This window comes from Convolutriloba macropyga, chromosome 5 (assembly GCF_964194025.1).
Source record: "Convolutriloba macropyga chromosome 5, txConMacr16.3, whole genome shotgun sequence".
In the NCBI taxonomy this organism is placed as follows: Eukaryota; Metazoa; Xenacoelomorpha; order Acoela; family Convolutidae; genus Convolutriloba; species Convolutriloba macropyga.
In genome coordinates, this window is record NC_134472.1 from 50,472,663 (window position 1) to 50,491,220 (window position 18,558).

The 18,558-nt window shown below is 33.0% G+C and overlaps 1 protein-coding gene across 1 annotated transcript in view; it reads right to left on the reverse strand.

The window, feature by feature from the left end:
- LOC142340404 (uncharacterized) overlaps nucleotides 1-18,558 on the reverse strand; it is a 141,283-nt gene that overhangs the window by 71,470 nt on the left and 51,255 nt on the right. Inside the window, exons 16-17 of the mRNA XM_075390982.1 lie at nucleotides 6,622-6,748; nucleotides 2,446-2,494 (exon numbers count right to left, since the gene is read on the reverse strand). Coding sequence (XP_075247097.1) covers nucleotides 2,446-2,494; nucleotides 6,622-6,748 — 176 coding nt within the window. The remainder of the gene's footprint in view (nucleotides 1-2,445; nucleotides 2,495-6,621; nucleotides 6,749-18,558) is intronic.

Genomic DNA, 18,558 nt, shown 5'->3' on the forward strand with positions numbered 1-18,558 from the left:
CACTATAAAACTATGAACATCTTTCAATGTTTTCCAGAGATTCTTTAGAGTTTTCTATTTTGTTTTAGTAGATAAATGTAAAACTAAAAACCATCTCTCTATTCACCTTTCTCCTGTAAAATACAATTTTTCTGGTCTTAGCTGCCATATTGCTGACAATTCATATAAAAACTTTTATGCTTACTGCTTATTTAGTATTTTATCAGATGGCCTGGCGTGACCACAGATATCTGGGAGTATATATAGCAATATATGTAGTTTTTCACAATAATTGAGTAAAGCAACTATAAAACTATGAACATCCATTAGTGTTTTGTAGAGATTCTTTGAAGTTTTCTGTGTCGCTTAAAAAATAACTGCACAAACTGAAAATCATATCTTCTTTTATCTTTCTCTTGTATAAGTAAAATTTTTCTTATCATAGCTGACATAACACTAACTAATTTAACAGAACCCGGCGAATTGCTTTACAAAAGCTGCCATTGATTCCTACGTCCATATTGGGGGTTTTAGTCTAATCCGTAAAAAAATTAGAAAAATGAACTGCGCATATTTGGGACACCAATTATGAGAGTTGTGAGCTCTGAATAATGCGACTGAGTCACAGGTAATGAAAATGGGACAAAAATGAAAAGCTAAAATATACACTTTTATTTTTTGAAAACAACTACCTTCAAAGACCTGAAAACATTCTCTAGCAACTAAAACAAAAACGGAGCTTTTAACTTTCGAAAAAGTCACTGAGATCTGTCACTATTCAAAATAATGCATGCGTCTACAAGAGACCAATAAATAGAAAAAAATCAAGAATTAAATAAACATTTTGCGAAGGAAGGCTTTCGAAGCCGTTAAAAGAGTAAGCAATGTACTAAAAACCTTACATATGCTCAATTATGATTTTCATCATCACAATCGTTGACTATGTGTTAAAACAATAAAGTCAAGGGCGTTAAAACATTAAGCAAAGCACTGAAAACAATAGACACGTTCAATTGAGCCATAAAACAGCTGCTTAAATATTAAACCGCAATAAATGTTCAATTCTGTTTTCATTAACAATAGGATGAGACCATTCGTTACCGACCTTAAGCTACAATTTGACTAAGAAAATAGTTGTGTGAGTTGAGAGAAATGAGACAGAAATATTGCAAAGCTCAAAAACAATTTTTTACTCTGAAAATAAAAATTTTTAAAAGTCAAAATCATCATAAGCTTTTAACCATAAAAATTAGATAGGTTTTGTTCAAACTCTTCAAAATGCGAATTGGACTTGTTATTAGTGAGCCCTTACTTGAACTGTCATCTTCTGTATTTAACATAAAATAAAAAAAATGCAAAAATATCTTAGAAAAAGACAACGAATGATTCCAATCTTTATTTTAGACTGCAAAGCAACGATCAGAATAAACCTAGCGTTGATTTTAGTGTTCATCGCGGGACACGTAATTGTTCTGCACCTAATTGATATGGATACTTTGCCGAAAAAAGTAAATATACCGAAAATGGATGATGCATTTTGGATAATGATCGAGTTAAATTAGTGAAAAACCGGTAAAGTTTTAAATCAAGAACACTCTCAAAGGAAGTGCAATTAAAACCCAAATATTTTTTTCGAGCTAACAAAGATGGTTTCAGCGGTTTTTAGTTCTGTTTATCCAGCAAATTTAAACAAATTGGTCTAAGGGAATATATTTCGTGCCAATTTTGATGAACTGAAGCTGAATTTTGAAAAGTTCAGCACAAATTTAGATCCAACTGTTAAACAACACTCTTTTGTTTTTCGGTGTAAAACCATCAACACTATCGGTACGAATTTTAATATACTTTTAAAGCAAAATTGGCAGAAATTGGCAAAAATCAGTCAAATGTTCACGAAATTTTTAACCTCGATAACTCTGTACAAAAAACAAAAATCAAAAAACTGTTCAGTTATATGTTCTACGCTGCACGGGTTTTCTAGTGATACCACTCGCAACCCTATGTGATGAACGTATTGATCGGCCAAAACTGACCCTGAACAAAATCCTGTTTTTATATAATTTCGCCCTCACTAAAGTGGTTGGGAAAAAATGATAAATAAAGAAAAAACGAAGTAAAATTCTGTTTGACGTGGTAACTGTTTTTAAAAGTGGGAGCGACAGAGTAACCACCTGAGAAGATGAGGGTGACCATTTAAAAAGTTTTGAAATACCTGAACAAACCCTCATAATCAATGTTTGGCACTAAGATGATTCGCTGGAAATATAAATCCACGTTCTCATACAATCAATGTCATAGACAGGGTTACCCTAATAGCGGCCATCAATATTAAAAGGTAACACCTTCATTAGGCATGCCTATATTCTCACTACACCATAGGTTTCTTCAAACATGTTTACTACTGAGTGAATCTGATTACGTGTGTGTGAGAACGGAACTGTTAATGGAGAACAGCGTAAAACTGACCTCAAATCTGATGAAGATTGCTGAAACTCTTTAGAAGATTGCCTCTTCCCTGCAACATAATGAAATTTAAAGTGTAGGATAACAAGGAGGCTCGGTAATGTGCGATCGCACATAAGGTTCCAACCGCGCTCATCCACAATTTTGGCATAATTGTTTACCAAATGAGGAACAGATAGAAAAACCCAAAAATCATTTTTGGGAATCCCAAAAACCACCAAAAAAACCCAAAAAACAAAGGGCATTTAGACTTGTCCTTATTCGATTTTTTACGCAATTAAAAAATAACAACACAAAAACAACAAACAAAAATTCAATTAAAACTTGCTAGAAAACGCAGCCGAAGCCGTAAAGCCATATTTTGGCCCTGAAAATATGTTCGAACACATATTCCTTCTTCAAACACCAATAATGTAGTATTTGGCCTTTCGTTGTTGACACTAGGAACAAGTAGACAAAAAAAGAACAAAAAGGCAAAAGTAGGTAATAGTTTAGATTTTTCTTCGAAATAAATTACTTTCAAAGTCATGAAAGCCATTAAATACAAAATGGAATTAATTATGTATGTCCGTTTATTCGTCCAAAGGAAGCCCTTGAGACTTGCAATTATTCAGAATATGTCTTGTGTCTACGAAAAGAGCGTCAAACATGTCAAAAATCAAACTAATTTACTTTTTTTGTGAAAAACCGGTGTCGAAGCCAGTAAGATCATAACGAAATCTTTCAAAGTATTAGATTTTCTGAAATTAATCCCTTTTGACGACTTACCTTGAAACCATTAACGTCGTATTTGACCTGTTATTAACGAGACTACTTATCAAAAAGACAATAAAAGAAAAAAATTCCGAAATTAAAAAGTTTTTATTTTGGAAAACAGTTGTTTTCAAAGTCATGAAAGCCATCAGCTATCTACTAATATCAGAATGTCGGCTCATCTATTCTCCCATGAAAAATCAAAAAACCTGTCATTATACAGGAAATTTCAACTAAAACGACAAAGTAAAAACGACAGTTGAAGACAAAATTAAAAAATTCGTTTCATTTCTTCAAGAAAGAACTGTCCGAGCCGTCAAAACGATAATCTATATCAAAACGACGATAAGCTTTCAAGAAAAAAAACTAAACGCATTAGATTGAAGTTGCCTATAAAAACAATTGGGACTATCACTCCTGAGCTTTGCTTTGATATGTTCTGTTCTTTAATTAATATAAAAAGATCAATTTTTAAAAGAAAACGGCCAACTGATTGCAATCCGAATTCTTTTTGGATTGTACCGGTCCAGGATCGGTCCGTAACAATCTTTGCTAATGCGTATCGTCCATTAGGCTCACTTAATTTTTCGAATGTTATAGTTATAGATAATTTGTTAGTTCTATTTTGTTAACTCAGAAAGAAATACTGCGTTTTTGATAATCAACGAGTAAAGTTAGCAAAAAATGGGCTAGCTAAAAAAGTTTTAATTACAGAGCACTCTCAACAGCATTTGAAGTGGGAATAGCCCCCTTTTGAGTCTAAAAAGATTGAATTAGCTTTTTTGGGGGTATACTTCCGGCTATTTTAATCAAAGTGGACTAAAGAAGCTTATTACGTGCTATTTTTGATGAAAAAGGCTGAATTTTAAAATATTTAACCAAAAAAATCAAATCAAAAACAATCAACAAGACGTTTTTGTCTTTTAAACAATCAACAACAATATTCTTAAAAATTTTAACAAATTTTAGCAAAATTGACGAAAATTTAGGCAAAAATTCCGGAAAATTTGAATAAAAACAACGGAATTCACTCTACTTTTCTCAGAAGTTTAAACCTCGATAACTCCCTGTAAGAAACTAAAATGAAAAAAATCTCTTTAATTCCATATTCTACGCTTGACGAGCTTTCTAATGATACCAGTCTCAACTCTCTACGATGAATAAATCGATCGGCGAAAATTGTCTGAACAAAAAAAAACCAATTGAGTATATAGTTCATCCCCCCTCAAGAGTGGCCGGAACAAAAAAAGCAATGATATTGAATTTAATCTACTATAAATTGCGTTGCAAAAGCTACAGCCAGACATTTTGACATTGTTTTGGCCTTACGTTGACAACATTGACAATACCTTGTCACTTAATCTTTTTCACTTTACGTCATTGCAGTGCACGGTGAAATATAACCGACAGAATGTCGATAAATAGCCGCCATTGATTCCTATATCCCCTCCTAATTGAAAGAATCGGAAAAAAATTGATTATAATGAGACTTTTTGAAAGTGCGAGCTATATTGATTGAATTTTGTCATAAATACTAAAATTGGACTTTGTGGGTTTATCCAGTTCCACTCTGAATTAGTTTTTTGTTCAGTTTAGATTGCTCCACTGAGCAACTGAGCAATTGAAAATCACTTTCAGCAGAACAAGAGAAGAAAGAAATAAGCTTAGAAAAATCAAAACATTTCACGTTTAATTTCAGAAAAGCGGCAAAATGAACTTAAGTTAGAAAGAAAACAAAGAGTGACAACTCCGGAAATATGATCCATATAAATCAATGAAAAACTATATTATATTCTACCTGAACAGCAGGCAAAAGTAGCATTACAAACAGAAGTGATAAATATTCGTTTCACAAAATTATAGAAAACTATTTGCATTTACTTTTTAGGTTTTGTCGATAAAAAATTTTATAGAAAAAAATGAAAAACTGTTTGTTTTTTGGGTTTTTAATGTGTTTACTGAAAAACTGTTTAATGCAGTTTATTGTGCTCAAGTGGAAATTTAGAATTTTCCGATTTTAGAAAATTTTAAAAAAAGACAAACATGAACTTAAATGTCTATGAAATTAAACATCTCTATGGACAAGAATCAACAACAATTGGGGCCTTTTGAACGAAAACCTTAAACAAATTTAAAAAAACAGGTAAAAGTGTCTGTTTCGGACTCGAAATGACATTTTGATCATGAATTTAGACCGTCGTGAGCAACTTGGTGACACCACGCCCTTAAAAAACTGTTGAAGATTACTTAATGACTCTAAAGAATCTTAAAACTGTGGGTTTTATCTGTATATTCCATATTGAAAGAGAAGTAATCGAAAAAAGTAAGATCACATATGAAGAAAATGATAGAGCACCAGTACAATCCAATTGTTTTTGGGTTGTAAATAAAATCAAGTGAGCTAAAATAGCTAGCTAAAAAGATGAGAGAGCGGCTATTAAATATTGCCAAATTAAGCTTGGACCAGTGTAAAGTTAAAAAAACATGAATTTCAACTCTTGATTTGGTGGGTAACATAACGATTTTGAGCACTCAATTAGCTTAAAATCTTTTGCGAATTTATTTAGTTATAACTCGAAGCAAGATCAGAAAATAATTTTTTGTCTAGGCCTTCATATGTGTGTCTGTATAACTGACAATTGGCTTCTTAATTCACAATTGGGGTGGCGAGGGATATTTCTGTAATTAATCACCAATTAAGTTTTCTTTCATTTCGGTCAAATTGATGTGCTTTGCTCTTTCGCGGTCAATGGATACTGTAATCGTGGACAACAGAGATGGCGTGGATAATATTGACGGTGAGTGTCGATAACAGCTATGAACTTATGGAAGGCTTGCTTAAAAACGGTTACCGTGAATGGATGTTGCTGATATATCTAAACTTGAAGCAAAATTTGCTTACTGACACAAATGTCCACACAAGCTTACAATTTTAATTGTACAACAAATTCCTAGGTAATAGTGATTATTTCGAGTGCATTTACTCCAGCAAATGCAGCTTTTGCAACGTAATTATAAATGAATCCATTTACACCAGATTTGAAGTTTCTTTGATTTCATATAAGGAGCGAATATGATTTCATACTGTCCATGCTCTATTTCTTAGTACGATCCTAGTATGAAACCAAAAAATCCTCGTATGATTTCAAAGATGTCTAAGGCAGCAGATGCTTAATGCAGCAAGTCAAAGGCAGCTGGCGAAAGTAAATGGAGAACCATTATTATTTAGGTAAGAACCTGTATTCCACTAAAAGATTTTCGATTAAACATTAAGTTTCTAAATGAACTTAAGGTGTTTTGTGGTTGCCAATGAGCTGATGGAACAGGTGCAAAGACCTCCTATATTTAACAAAAAGAAAATTTTGTTCAATACTTTTTAAAATAAATGTAACTAATCGTCAAGTAGTGATATTATATGTTTCTTACTCATCCTGGGTGCTCTCTTTGTTACTTCAGGTTCGGCCTGTGTTGCCTTCGACCCATCTCCTACATTCATTAGACTGGACCCAGATCCACTCTTACCTCCCGATTTCGATTTGCCACTACTTGACTTCTGAACATTTTTGATCGAATTATTGTTTAACTATTTATGATGATTAATCCCACATTAATCATATAGAAAGTTGCTAGTTTTTGAATAACCCATAAAACGTACAAAATGTCAATGATCAGTTGATATTTATTCATTCACTTTGAGTAAAAAAGTTAAAAAGTCGCGTGCAGAGGAATCGCCCCAACATTTCGTTATCATTTCATTTTAGGAGAAGTAAAAAGGCACATAATAAACAGAATTAGTGAGTTTTTGCAACAATTGGGAACTGTTGTTTTCATTAATTTATTTTTAACAAAATTTCTCATTTTCCGTTGAATGCCAAAATGTTAGTTTTCAAATAATTTTCTAGCCATTTTCTATTCTGTCAAATTGGATCTCTTATTTTCATCAGACATAGTTTTGAACAATCCTGACCTCCATAAAAACTCCCTAAAACGATCCTTAATATCTAAAAGACAACAGCAGTTTCATGAAATGCTGTGTTTGAGCGTTTATGTTGATTTTATGTTTTTGTGATCAATTTTTTTGCGTTATTTCGTTTTTTTTTACATCTGAATTTGTTTTTCTATATTCTGTTGATGAAACAAAACAGCTGCGTTCCATTCTCGTTTTTATCAAATAGCAGACTGCAATTTCTATCAAATTGGTATTTTGAGAAGATTTATGGTTCTCAAGTGTTCAAAAATATCTACGAATCCAAGTTTAAAACAATGAGTTATACTTTAATAACTTCATCGAAGAGACTAAAAAACATTAAAAGAAAAATTAATAAATTCATTTTTTAATACTTCGATTGATCTTTTTCCAAAATACTATCACTGAATTTTTCAGCAATTTTCCTACCATCTTTCTCTTTTCTGTCTTATTTTATCCGTATTACAAGTTTTAGACCGGACTTGAGTTTCAGAGCTTTTCAGAGCTGAACCAGCACATTTCAAGAGTGAAAACTCACTTCAATTCTGAAACATAGTATCTCCAGAGTATTTTAAGTTTCTTTATGTGGAGTATTTCTTCGTTATGATTTTATGGAGGTCATAGAGTTCGCCCAGGCTAAAGTTATCCTGTATAGTCTGAAATTTACTCATACCCTAAAATTAAGTCTGAGCAGAATAAAGTCAAACTTTTGTAGCTTATAACTGGTAATTACTATAGTGGTATAGACACTATTTATACTTAGGCCAATTACCACAAAACCCATTTAACTTAGTGGTTACAAATTGCTACGCAAATTAATTGTCACAAGTATGCACGCGGAAGTTCGAATCGCATATAAAACAATCTTGTTGGCGGGAGTTAAGCTGAACATATTATTTTTCATGAAGTTAAATTTACTCTAAAATTAGAATGGCCAGTGTAAATTGTGACATGAACAGAGTACTGGGCATCCTAAAAAAACAGAATGTCTTTAGACTTATTCAGCACTGATTTGCTGTGCCACCAACTTCCGGGAGTCAGCATTGTTCAGTTAGACTGGACAAATCACATGACAAGCTTTTGTTTGCTTTTAGACTGAAGCTTCTTGACAGATCAACAAAACCAACAAAAAAATTCTGGCTTTCTGATAGTGCTTTAAATTGACTTTTATCGAACGCATCTTCTAACTTTAAGTAATTTAAAAACCCGAAAACTAACGCAAAAATCTAGAAACAAACAGATGAAACGCTTCAGCAATTTTCAACCTGCATTTTTTATAAACGAACTTTTGGTGGCAACAAATAACAACTTATTTAAGGTTCTCAACTCTCCCTTTTCAACTTTATTGAGAGATCTTTGATACCATTGAGAATTGAAAATGTCTCTCAAAGTTTCTTTGGAAAGCTAACATTATGCTTCCATATTCTTTGTTCTTTCTTTTTTACTTACCTCCTTACTGGTTACACGATATAAAATTTTTCAGCAATTTAACAATTTTTTTTGAGTCGATGAAATATGACTTTCGTTTCTTTTGAATTTTTAAAAATAAGTGGCATTATTTTAAAGGTGTGCACACAAATGTAACATAAAAAGAAAACTTTTAATTAAAGTTTTTGTAGGGCAAGTGTTAGGCTGGCTGTTTTTAAAGGCTTGACTCTCTGTTAAGAATATATGCTACTGGAATGACAACAATTGGGCGCAAAAGTGTTATCATTGAAGTCGCTGTTTTTTTCTAAAAAATGTCTTTTTTAGGTTTTATAAATCCAAGAAACTTCTTAAGAAATTGTAAAAATCAATATTCTTACTCCTTTCTCCCGAAACTAAGGAATCATCCAATCGCGATGACAGGTTTTCATTACTTTTAGCTTTTGTCACTTTTAACCCATTCCAGCAATATTTTTAATGAGATACTATTATCAAGTAAAAATTTTAGCCGACCACTCTGGGTTCCTGTGAAGAAGGTAATTTTGTTCGATTAGGTTGTCGAATCTTTCGCTCTGTTGATATGTCTGCACAAGTGCAGACAAGGACATTTTCTTTTTCTGAGTTTTATTCAGAAGAAATGAAAATAGCTCCATAATGAATACATTGACTTGTTTTTTGCTATTTCCGAAATTTATATGCATAATAGACTTCTGAAGAGTCAACAAAGTAAAAATGGTCTGAAATAATTTGATTGGTGAGTAAGTTTTTCAGGGCTCATTATTAAATTCAAAAGCAGAGTTGTTTGATTTATTCCCGCAGAAAAAAGGCAAGATGCCCGAACAAGATTACCGCAACAAGGCCATTTTATTTTTCTGAGTTTTTGCCAGTAAAATTAAAAATGACTTCATAATGAATACATTGACCCTTAAAAAAAACGTCATTTTTTGAAATTCTGAGAAAACAAATGAGAATTTAATTCTAAATCTTCTGTCACTTTCTTTCCTTCTTCTCGTTTTTTCTGCACCTTTGCAATCTTTAGATTTTTATCTATTATTAATGAACATTGTTGGCGCCACTTCAAATCAGCAACAAGAGCAATCAGACAGCAAGAAATAACCTTTGAAACTGAAAAAACTTAGAATTCATCAAAACTCAGATATCCTCAAAACTGAAAATTTTTACAAGTTGGGACCAAAATTATGTCCACCGCCCCCCCCATTTTTCTAATAGTAAACCTGAGCAAACCGAGATTATAGCGCACAGTTAGAGTAACCTCTGAACTACTCATGGACCCAATGAACGTTATTGCATCAGACCCAAAAGTGTAGCTATTAGCACATATGTTGCAAAAATGGCATTTTTTGATATTTTGTTATTTATTGTTAAATTTCTTAAAATGATTTTTTTTTGATAATTTAGGTGTTCAATAAAGGCTAAATACCGTACATTTGAGGCATTTAGAGTCACGTAATAACTACACGTGCTTATGTCAATGAAAGTAAATATTCCAGTAGTTTGACATTTACTATTTAAACAATGACCTAAATCACTTTCTTGATTAACCAATCAGAAACAAGTAGCAATGATGTTATAAATGATAAAAATTTGATAGTTTACTTCAACCAAATTGTTTGAATGGTAAAACAAAATTGTATTTAGACCCATTAGAAACTAATATCAAGAGTAGTTGTCTCTCTCACATTAGACTAAAATTTGGTTTTTTAACAACTTTTGTCTTTTTTGCAAAGTTTGCTAGACCTTAAGATCTTGCGAGTTCTAAGTTAGTTGAGCTTTTTTATGAGAACTAGCAACAATATTATCTTCTGTCTGAAGCCTCACAAACTTCAGCATGAGATTGAACATTGATTATCACTAGGAATTTTCTTCACTTCAGTCAACAAAATTGAAGTAACAGTCCTTTAATACGTCCAAGCGACTGATATTTTCGAAAAGATTGTTATTCAATCGAACCCCGTGAAGAACCAGGCCGCCGCAAATCTCGAGATTCAGGCTGTGATATATCGGTTCCGCTGAGATTCTTGAGCAGCTGCGACATTTGGTCCGCCGGACCGGACAACAGAAACACGACCCGGACAAAAGGAACACGACCCGGACAACAGTATCGCCACCCGGACAAGAGCAACCCCACCTGGACAACAATACGACAGCAACGAATTCTTGATTCGCATTGGCGGACCAACCTAAACAACAGGAGCCGGACGATAACAACAGAGTAAATATTTTGGAAAATCTTGACAAGAAAAAAACTAACGAAATAGCGTGGATAAGATATGAGCGTTGATACCTTGGATAAGACACCTTTCTTGTCACACATGGGTGACATCAATGCAACAGAAATAATGACTGTTAACAGCAAGATGTTCAACCTAGTAAATAAAAAAAGTTATCTGGAATTAGAACTGGCAACAGTCAGCCAGAAACACGATATGTTACGCGAACGTCAACGAAAACATTGGGACGAAAACCATTTCGATGTTATCTACCGGTATCACAGGATCGAAAAAGAAATCAGCAAAAACATCGAGAGAAACAATGAAGAATACTATTTAGTGGGAACGGCTTTAGATAAGACAAACTAGCAGATGGCGCAGCTGTCTGCTTGACTACAATTTTACTTGGCTATCGAGGCAAAAAATACTGAATAATATACAAATGTTTTCAAAACACTGGAAAAAATGCAAATTTTATCAAAACTTTTCTAAATTTCGAAACTTAAACTATTGGAGACAATTCTATTGACACTAAAAATTATGTAGTAAATTTTGATCAGACCGTGGAATATGCTTTATGGCTTCCGAGGCCTGAAAAAAACAATAACTGACACAAGAGAAACTCGAAAAAAATTGCAGAGTTTATCATTAAGAAAAGAAATTCGAGACAACAGAAATCTCAAAACCATTCCATAGTTACTAGAAACTATGCAGTGCCCTATTATCCAAACCTAAAGGAGATTCTCTGGCCATCGAGGTTGGAGAAGCTCAAAAATTAACAAAATTTTTCAAAAAACTTGACAAAAATTGCAAAATTAATATCATTTTGCGTGTTTGTGTTTGTAGTACCAAAACATATAGCTCATAAAATGGCCATAACAAGTAATTTTGTCTCGCAAAAAAACTTTCATCATTTTCAAAAACTTCAACCTAAGACTAATCAAACAAACACCTCGAAAAATTGCGAAAAAAATGAAAAATGGCACCAGTTTGAGCCCAAAAACACATTAAGACGAATTTTTAACCTTAATTTAAGGCCACCCCAGCAGCTGCACCACTCTAAGCACTTAGAGGCTACAAAAGCCCACTTTGGGCTTGTAACGAAACATAATGCCCGCTGGGATTTATCTGTTTATCACGTTTTGAAAGATCAAAGTCACTGAAAAAACTCGCCATTACAATCCAAATTATTTGAATTGTGAAAACCACGTTGTCCCCAATAAGATCCGCTATCACTTCGCAGCTTTCAAAAAAACAACAAAATCGGCTTAAAAGAGTCTAAAACGGATAGAGAGAAAACAGCTAGAAATCGCATATAAACTCTTGTATGTGATTGAGATCTTCAAACCAACAATTGCTCCTCAATTTTTTTGAATATAATTACATTGCACACAAAAGTAAATTAGGAATAAAAAACTGTTCCGAAAAAGAAATACGTAATCAAAGAATTTCGCGCTGTTTGCAAAGATTTTATCACATCAACTTTTTTTGCACTCACTCAAAAACAAGGCATCAAAAAATCACACTCTTTTCTCCCTGCTCCTCAATTCTTTTTTTTGTTAAGACATTTAACCTAAACATTTAGTTTTCAAGTGCGGCATTGATTTTTGCATCTTGTTTTAAAGATATTCCAAAAAATTATTGATAAAAAAGAGGCTCCACCAATTCTCTTCTTCGTGGAGTCGTAAGAAGCAAAGCGCCACAAAATAATTCTAATTCTTTGAGTTATTAGAACATATGCCAAAAAACTCCTGCATCAGGAAAAAGTTTTCATCATACGTTTACTTATTCGACAAATTGTCTATTTTTAAATCGAATGAGGAAAATTTTCTCGTACGAAAATCACACGAGACTTATCTTTTTCACACGACAAGTGGCGTGATTAATCATGTGATTTCTACGAGGGAGTTTTAGAGTTAATCCATGCTTAATTTTACGCATTGTCAGACACACCAAGAATCAATTATATGACAAGAGCCAGGATTTTTGCCGCCTTCAGATTTTGCCCTATCCTCTTTACCAATGACCGCGAAATTTTCAACATGCCGCCAGCGCATCAAGTACCCCAGTGATTGTGGAATTTTTATCGTGTTAGATCTGACAAATTTCTGACAAAACTATCTTACTAATACCCTGTAAGGGGATGCATCTTCTTATAAGATCTTATAAGACGTTTATCAGATCTTATACGATAAAAATTCCTCTTATAAGATCTTACACGATAAAAAATCCTCTTATAAGATCTTACACGATAAAAATTCCTCTTATAAGATCTTACACGATAAAAATTCCTCTTATAAGATCATACACAATAAAAATTCCTCTTATAAGATCTTACACGATAAAAATTCCTCTTATAAGATCTTACACGATAAAAATTCCTCTTATAAGATCTTACACGATAAAAATTCCTCTTATAAGATCTTACACAATAAAAATTCCTCTTATAAGATCTTATACGATAAAAATTCCTCTTATAAGATCATACACGATAAAAATTCCTCTTATAAGATCTTACACGATAAAAATTCCTCTTATAAGATCTTACACAATAAAAATTCCTCTTATAAGATCTTACACGATAAAAATTCCTCTTATAAGAACTTACACGATAAAAATTCTTCTTATATAAATTCCTGAAATATGGTATGTTCTTCATATTGAAGACAATTCAGAGTTACTCTCAAGCAGTAGCCGAAAAGCTACAGCATGCAACACTTAAGTGTCAGAGCAACAAAGAGAAAAATATCTTATACTTTCTTGTAAGACTTATAAGATATTGTAAAAGAGTTTATTTGAGTGGCAAGAACTTTCTCCGAAGCGGTGATTATCAAACTAGGCTGAATTTTTTTTCAAAGACCAAAACTATCTTGGACTGCTAAGTTTAGCCATAGTACACAGTTAAGACTCACACTAAAACTTCCGCCAAAACAGAATCAACAAGCATTTTTTTGTTTCTTAATTGGTTAGCTGACCAATTCTTTTTTTACATTCATAGGACCTTGACTACGTTATACGATTATATTGAAAAAATTAAAACATGTCATATCAGATCTTACACGATAAAAACTCCGTCTTATCAGATCTTACACGATAAAAATTCTGGTAAGGGGAATGTTTATCTTATAAGATGTCTTATCAGATCTTACACGATAAAAATACTGCTAAGAAGATTGTTTATCTTATAAGATGTCTTATCAGATCTTGCACGATAAAAATTCTGATAAGAGGAATGTTTATCTTATAAGATCTCTTATCAGATCTTACACGATAAAAATTCCTCGTAACAGAATTTTTATCGTGTAAGATCTGATAAGAGGGATTTTTATCGTGTAAGATCTGATAAGATCTTACACGATAAAAATTCTTAGTTAGCATCTTATCAGATCTTACACGATGAAAATTCCACAATCACTGGGGTAGTCAGAAATCACAGGAAACAAAAGGTTGGATGAAAGAGTTCCAAAAAGGAATGATCACATTTCTTGTTTCTTCTCCAAGCTCAACGATATAGCTGATAACAAACGCTCTGATAATTCTCAGATCCGGAACACTCCCAAAAAAACCAACTTAACTGACTAACGTCGGGCGAATTGCTCTCAAACGACCGGTGATTGGTTGGCTTCGTCATTAGCTAGCCACATTTTAGTGGGCATTGCCTCATCTGAATGGAAGGGGCGTGACGTGAGGGAATTGGATGATGACATCACGCCACATAACAGCAGTTGAAGTGCGGCATCAACAAAAGAGTTAGGGAAAGAGAGAGAGAGAAATTGCGCGAGGGATGAAACGTGAACGAGAAAGAGAAGGAATGAAAACACAACCGAGAGAGAGAGAGAGAGGGAGAAAGAGAGAGCTACAAATATTTTTTATGATGAGAGTCGACTCTTCACCTTCTAGTTTTCTAGCCTTGTTAGTAACAAAATCATATAGAATAAACTGAATGTGCAAAATTCAAAAAAAAAAATGCAGTGAAAAGAATTTGCAGTCAAAACATTTTTTTGTCTGTGAAGTTCTGTCATGAAACCCTTATGCAAGACCTAAAATTTTTCGTTCGCCAGTAATGATCGTTACACTCACAAATGGACAAAAAAAAACAAAAATTTAAAAAAAAGCAAATTTCATCAGAGTTTTGATGAAATTCTATATTCAAATATTGTCAGAATCATCTCTTTTTCTCAAGAGACTATCCAGTATCCCTACTTCAAGCCTAAAATAGCTTCACTGGCTCAAATAGATCCATAGATTTGAAATATGATTAAATTTTTTTTTAACAAAATTTGAAAAAATTTAAATGTTATCAAAGTTGCTAAAACTTGAGTTGTTAAAATCTTGAAGACCATTCCATTTACTTCAGAAACTATACAGTAGCTTATTATCAAACCTCGGAGGTGGTCCCTGGGCCCCTGGCGCCTGAAAAAAAACTCATATCAAAATATTCAGAAAATTGAAAAAAAATGCAAATATTTTTTTAAAGAAATTGCGTGAATTCGTAATATTGAAAACTTGAAAAACAATCCGTTTTATATAAAAACTTTTTAGCTGTCTATCATAAAACCCTACAGAAGGTTCTGGGGCTCTTGAAGCTGGAGAATTTTGAGAAACAAAGTTTTCAAAAGAATTCAAGTATAAATTCAAGTGTTTTTGTTTGGGTTTCCAAAATATATACCTATTAAAATGGTCATAAAAAGAACCTATGTCTTGAAAAAAATTTAACCAACCTCAATTGATGAACGAAAACGTTATCATTGAATCGAACACACGAAACAGAACCGTTGTTCCATTCAATGATAACCAATAACCCAATCACAAAACAGCAGCCAAGCTTTGATGAGCACACGAATATCTTCATTTTTGAAAAAAAAATTACAATGAAATTTTTGTGAAATTTCTCACTTTTTTTGTGAAATTGCGTAGAAGGAGACAATTTCGCAGCAGGAGAAACTTGTATCCTTCAAAAACGAAACAACCCTACAGTCATGAGGCTTTAATTCATTTACAAATAAGTTCAACAAAATGATGCATTGGGGCAGGCAATCGCAAAACGACTCTAAAATCAGCAAAGCAGTTGAAAGTTTTATAAATTAATCTCGAAAAAGTCAAAAAATAGATTAAACGTGCAAAAAAATTAGAATAAAAACTAACAGCCCAGTAGTAATCTTAGTTGCTCCTCATTATTTTTGAATATAATTACACTGCCCACAAAAGTAAATTATGAATAAAAAACTGTTCCCAAAAAGAAACACGTAATCAGAGAATTTCGCGCTGTTTGCAAAGATTTTATCACATCAACGTTTTTGCACTCACTCAAAAAAAAGGCATCAGAATATCACACTCTCTTCTCCCTGCTCCTCAATTCGTTCTTTGTTAAGACATTTAACCTAAACATTTAGTTTTCAAGTGCGGCATTGATTTTTACATCTTGTTTTAAAGACATTTCAGAATATTTTTGATAAAAAAGACGCTCCACCAATTCTCTTCTTCGTGGAGTCATAAAAAGCAAAGCGCCACAAAATAATTCTAATTCTTTGAGTTATTAGAACATATGCCAAAAAACTCCTGCATCAGGAAAGAGTTTTCATCATACGTTAACTTATTCGACAAATTGTCTAATTTTACATCGAAGGAGGAAAATTTTCTCGTACAAAAATCACACGATACTTATCTTTTTCACGCGAAAAATGACGCGATTATTCATGTGATTTCTACGAGGGAGTTTTAGAGTTAATCCATGCTTAATTTTACGCATTGTCAGACACACCAAGAATCAATTATTTGACAAGAGCCAGGATTTTTGCCACCTTCAGATTTCACCCTATCCTCTTTACCAATGACCGCAAAATTTTCAACATGCCGCCAGCGCATCAAGTAGTCAGAAACCACAGGAAACAAAAGGTTGGATGAAAAGTTCCTAAAAGAAATGATCACGTTTCTTGTTTCTTCTCCAAGCTCAACGATATAGATGATCACAAACGCTCTAATACCTCTCAGATCCGGAACAATCCCAAAAATACCAACTTAACTAACTAACGTCGGGCGAATTGCTCTCAAACGACCAGGGAGTGGTTGGCTTCGTCAGTAGCTAGCCACATTTTAGTTGACATTGCCTTATCTTAATGGAAGGGGCGTGAGGTGAGGGAAATGGATGATGACATCACGCCACATAACAGCAGTTGAAGTGCGGCATCAACAAAAGAGTTAGGGAAAGAGAGAGAGAGAGAGAGAGAGAGAGAGAAAGAGAGAGAGAGAGAGACAGAGAGATTGTGCGAGGGATAAAACGTGAACGAGAAAGAGAAGGAAAGAAAACACAACCGAGAGAGAGAGAGAGAGAGAGTGAGAGAGAGAGAGAGAGCTATAAATATTTTTTATGATGAGATTCGACTCTTCAACTTCTAGTTTTCTAGCCTTGTTAGTAACAAATCATATAGAATAAACAGAATTTGCAAAATTCAAAAAAAAAAATGCAGTGAAAAGAATTTGCAGTCAAAACATTTTTGGTCTGTGAAGTTCTGTCATGAAACCCTTATGCAAGACCTAAAATTTTTCGTTAGCCAGTAATGATCGTTACACTCAGAAAAGGACAAAAAAATTCAAAAATTTTAAAAAAGCAAACTTCATCAGAGTTTTGATGAAATTCTATATTCAAATATTGTCAGAATCATCTCCTTTTCTCAAGAGACTATCCAGTATCCCTACTTCAAGCCTAAAACAGCTTCACTGGCTCAAAAAAATCCATAGGCTGGAAACATGATTATAAATTTTTTTTACAAAATTTGAAAAAATTTAAATGTTATCAAAGTTGCTAAAACTTGAGTACTTAAAATCTTGAAGACCATTCCATTTACATCTGAAACTATACAGTAGCTTATTATCAAACCTCGGAGGTGGTCCCGGGCCCCTGGCGCCTGAAAAAAAACTCATATCAAAATATTCAGAAAATTGAAAAAAAAATGGAAATATTATTTTTAAAGAAATTGCTTGAATTCGTAATATTAAAACTTGAAAAACAATCCGTTTCATATAAAAACTTTGTAGCTGTCTATTATAAAACCCAACAGAAGGTTCTGGGGCTCTTGAGGCTGGAGAGTTTTAAGAAAGAAAATTTTCAAAAAAATTCAAGTATAAATTCAAGTGTTTTTGTTTGGGTTACCAAACAAAAACTTATTAAAATGGTCATAAAAAGAACCTATGTCTTGAAAAAACTTTAACCAACCTCAATTGACGAACGAAAACGTTATCATTGAATCGAACACACGAAACAGAACCGTTGTTTTATTCAATGATAACCAATAACCCAATCACAAAATAGCAGCCAAGATTTGATGAGCTCAGAAAAAATTAGAATGAAATTTTTGTGAAATTTCTCACTTTTTTGTGAAAATGCGTAGAAGGAGACAATTTCGCAGCAGGAGAAACTGGTATCCTTCGAAAAGGAAACAACCTACAGTCATGAGGCTTTAATTCATTTACAAATAAGTTCAACAAAATGATGCAATGGGGCAGGCAATCGCAAAACGACTCTAAAATCAGCAAAACAGATGAAAATTTTATAAATTAATCTCGACAAAGTCAAAAAAATAGATTAAACGTGCAAAAAAACATAGAATAAAAACTAACAACCCAGTAGTAACCTTAGAAAGTAATTATCAGTAAAAGTGTTTAAAAATAATTTTAAAGACGTTCTCATTGCCGCACTATGTCAAATGAAATCAATTTAAAACAGGAAAAAAACTAAGAAAA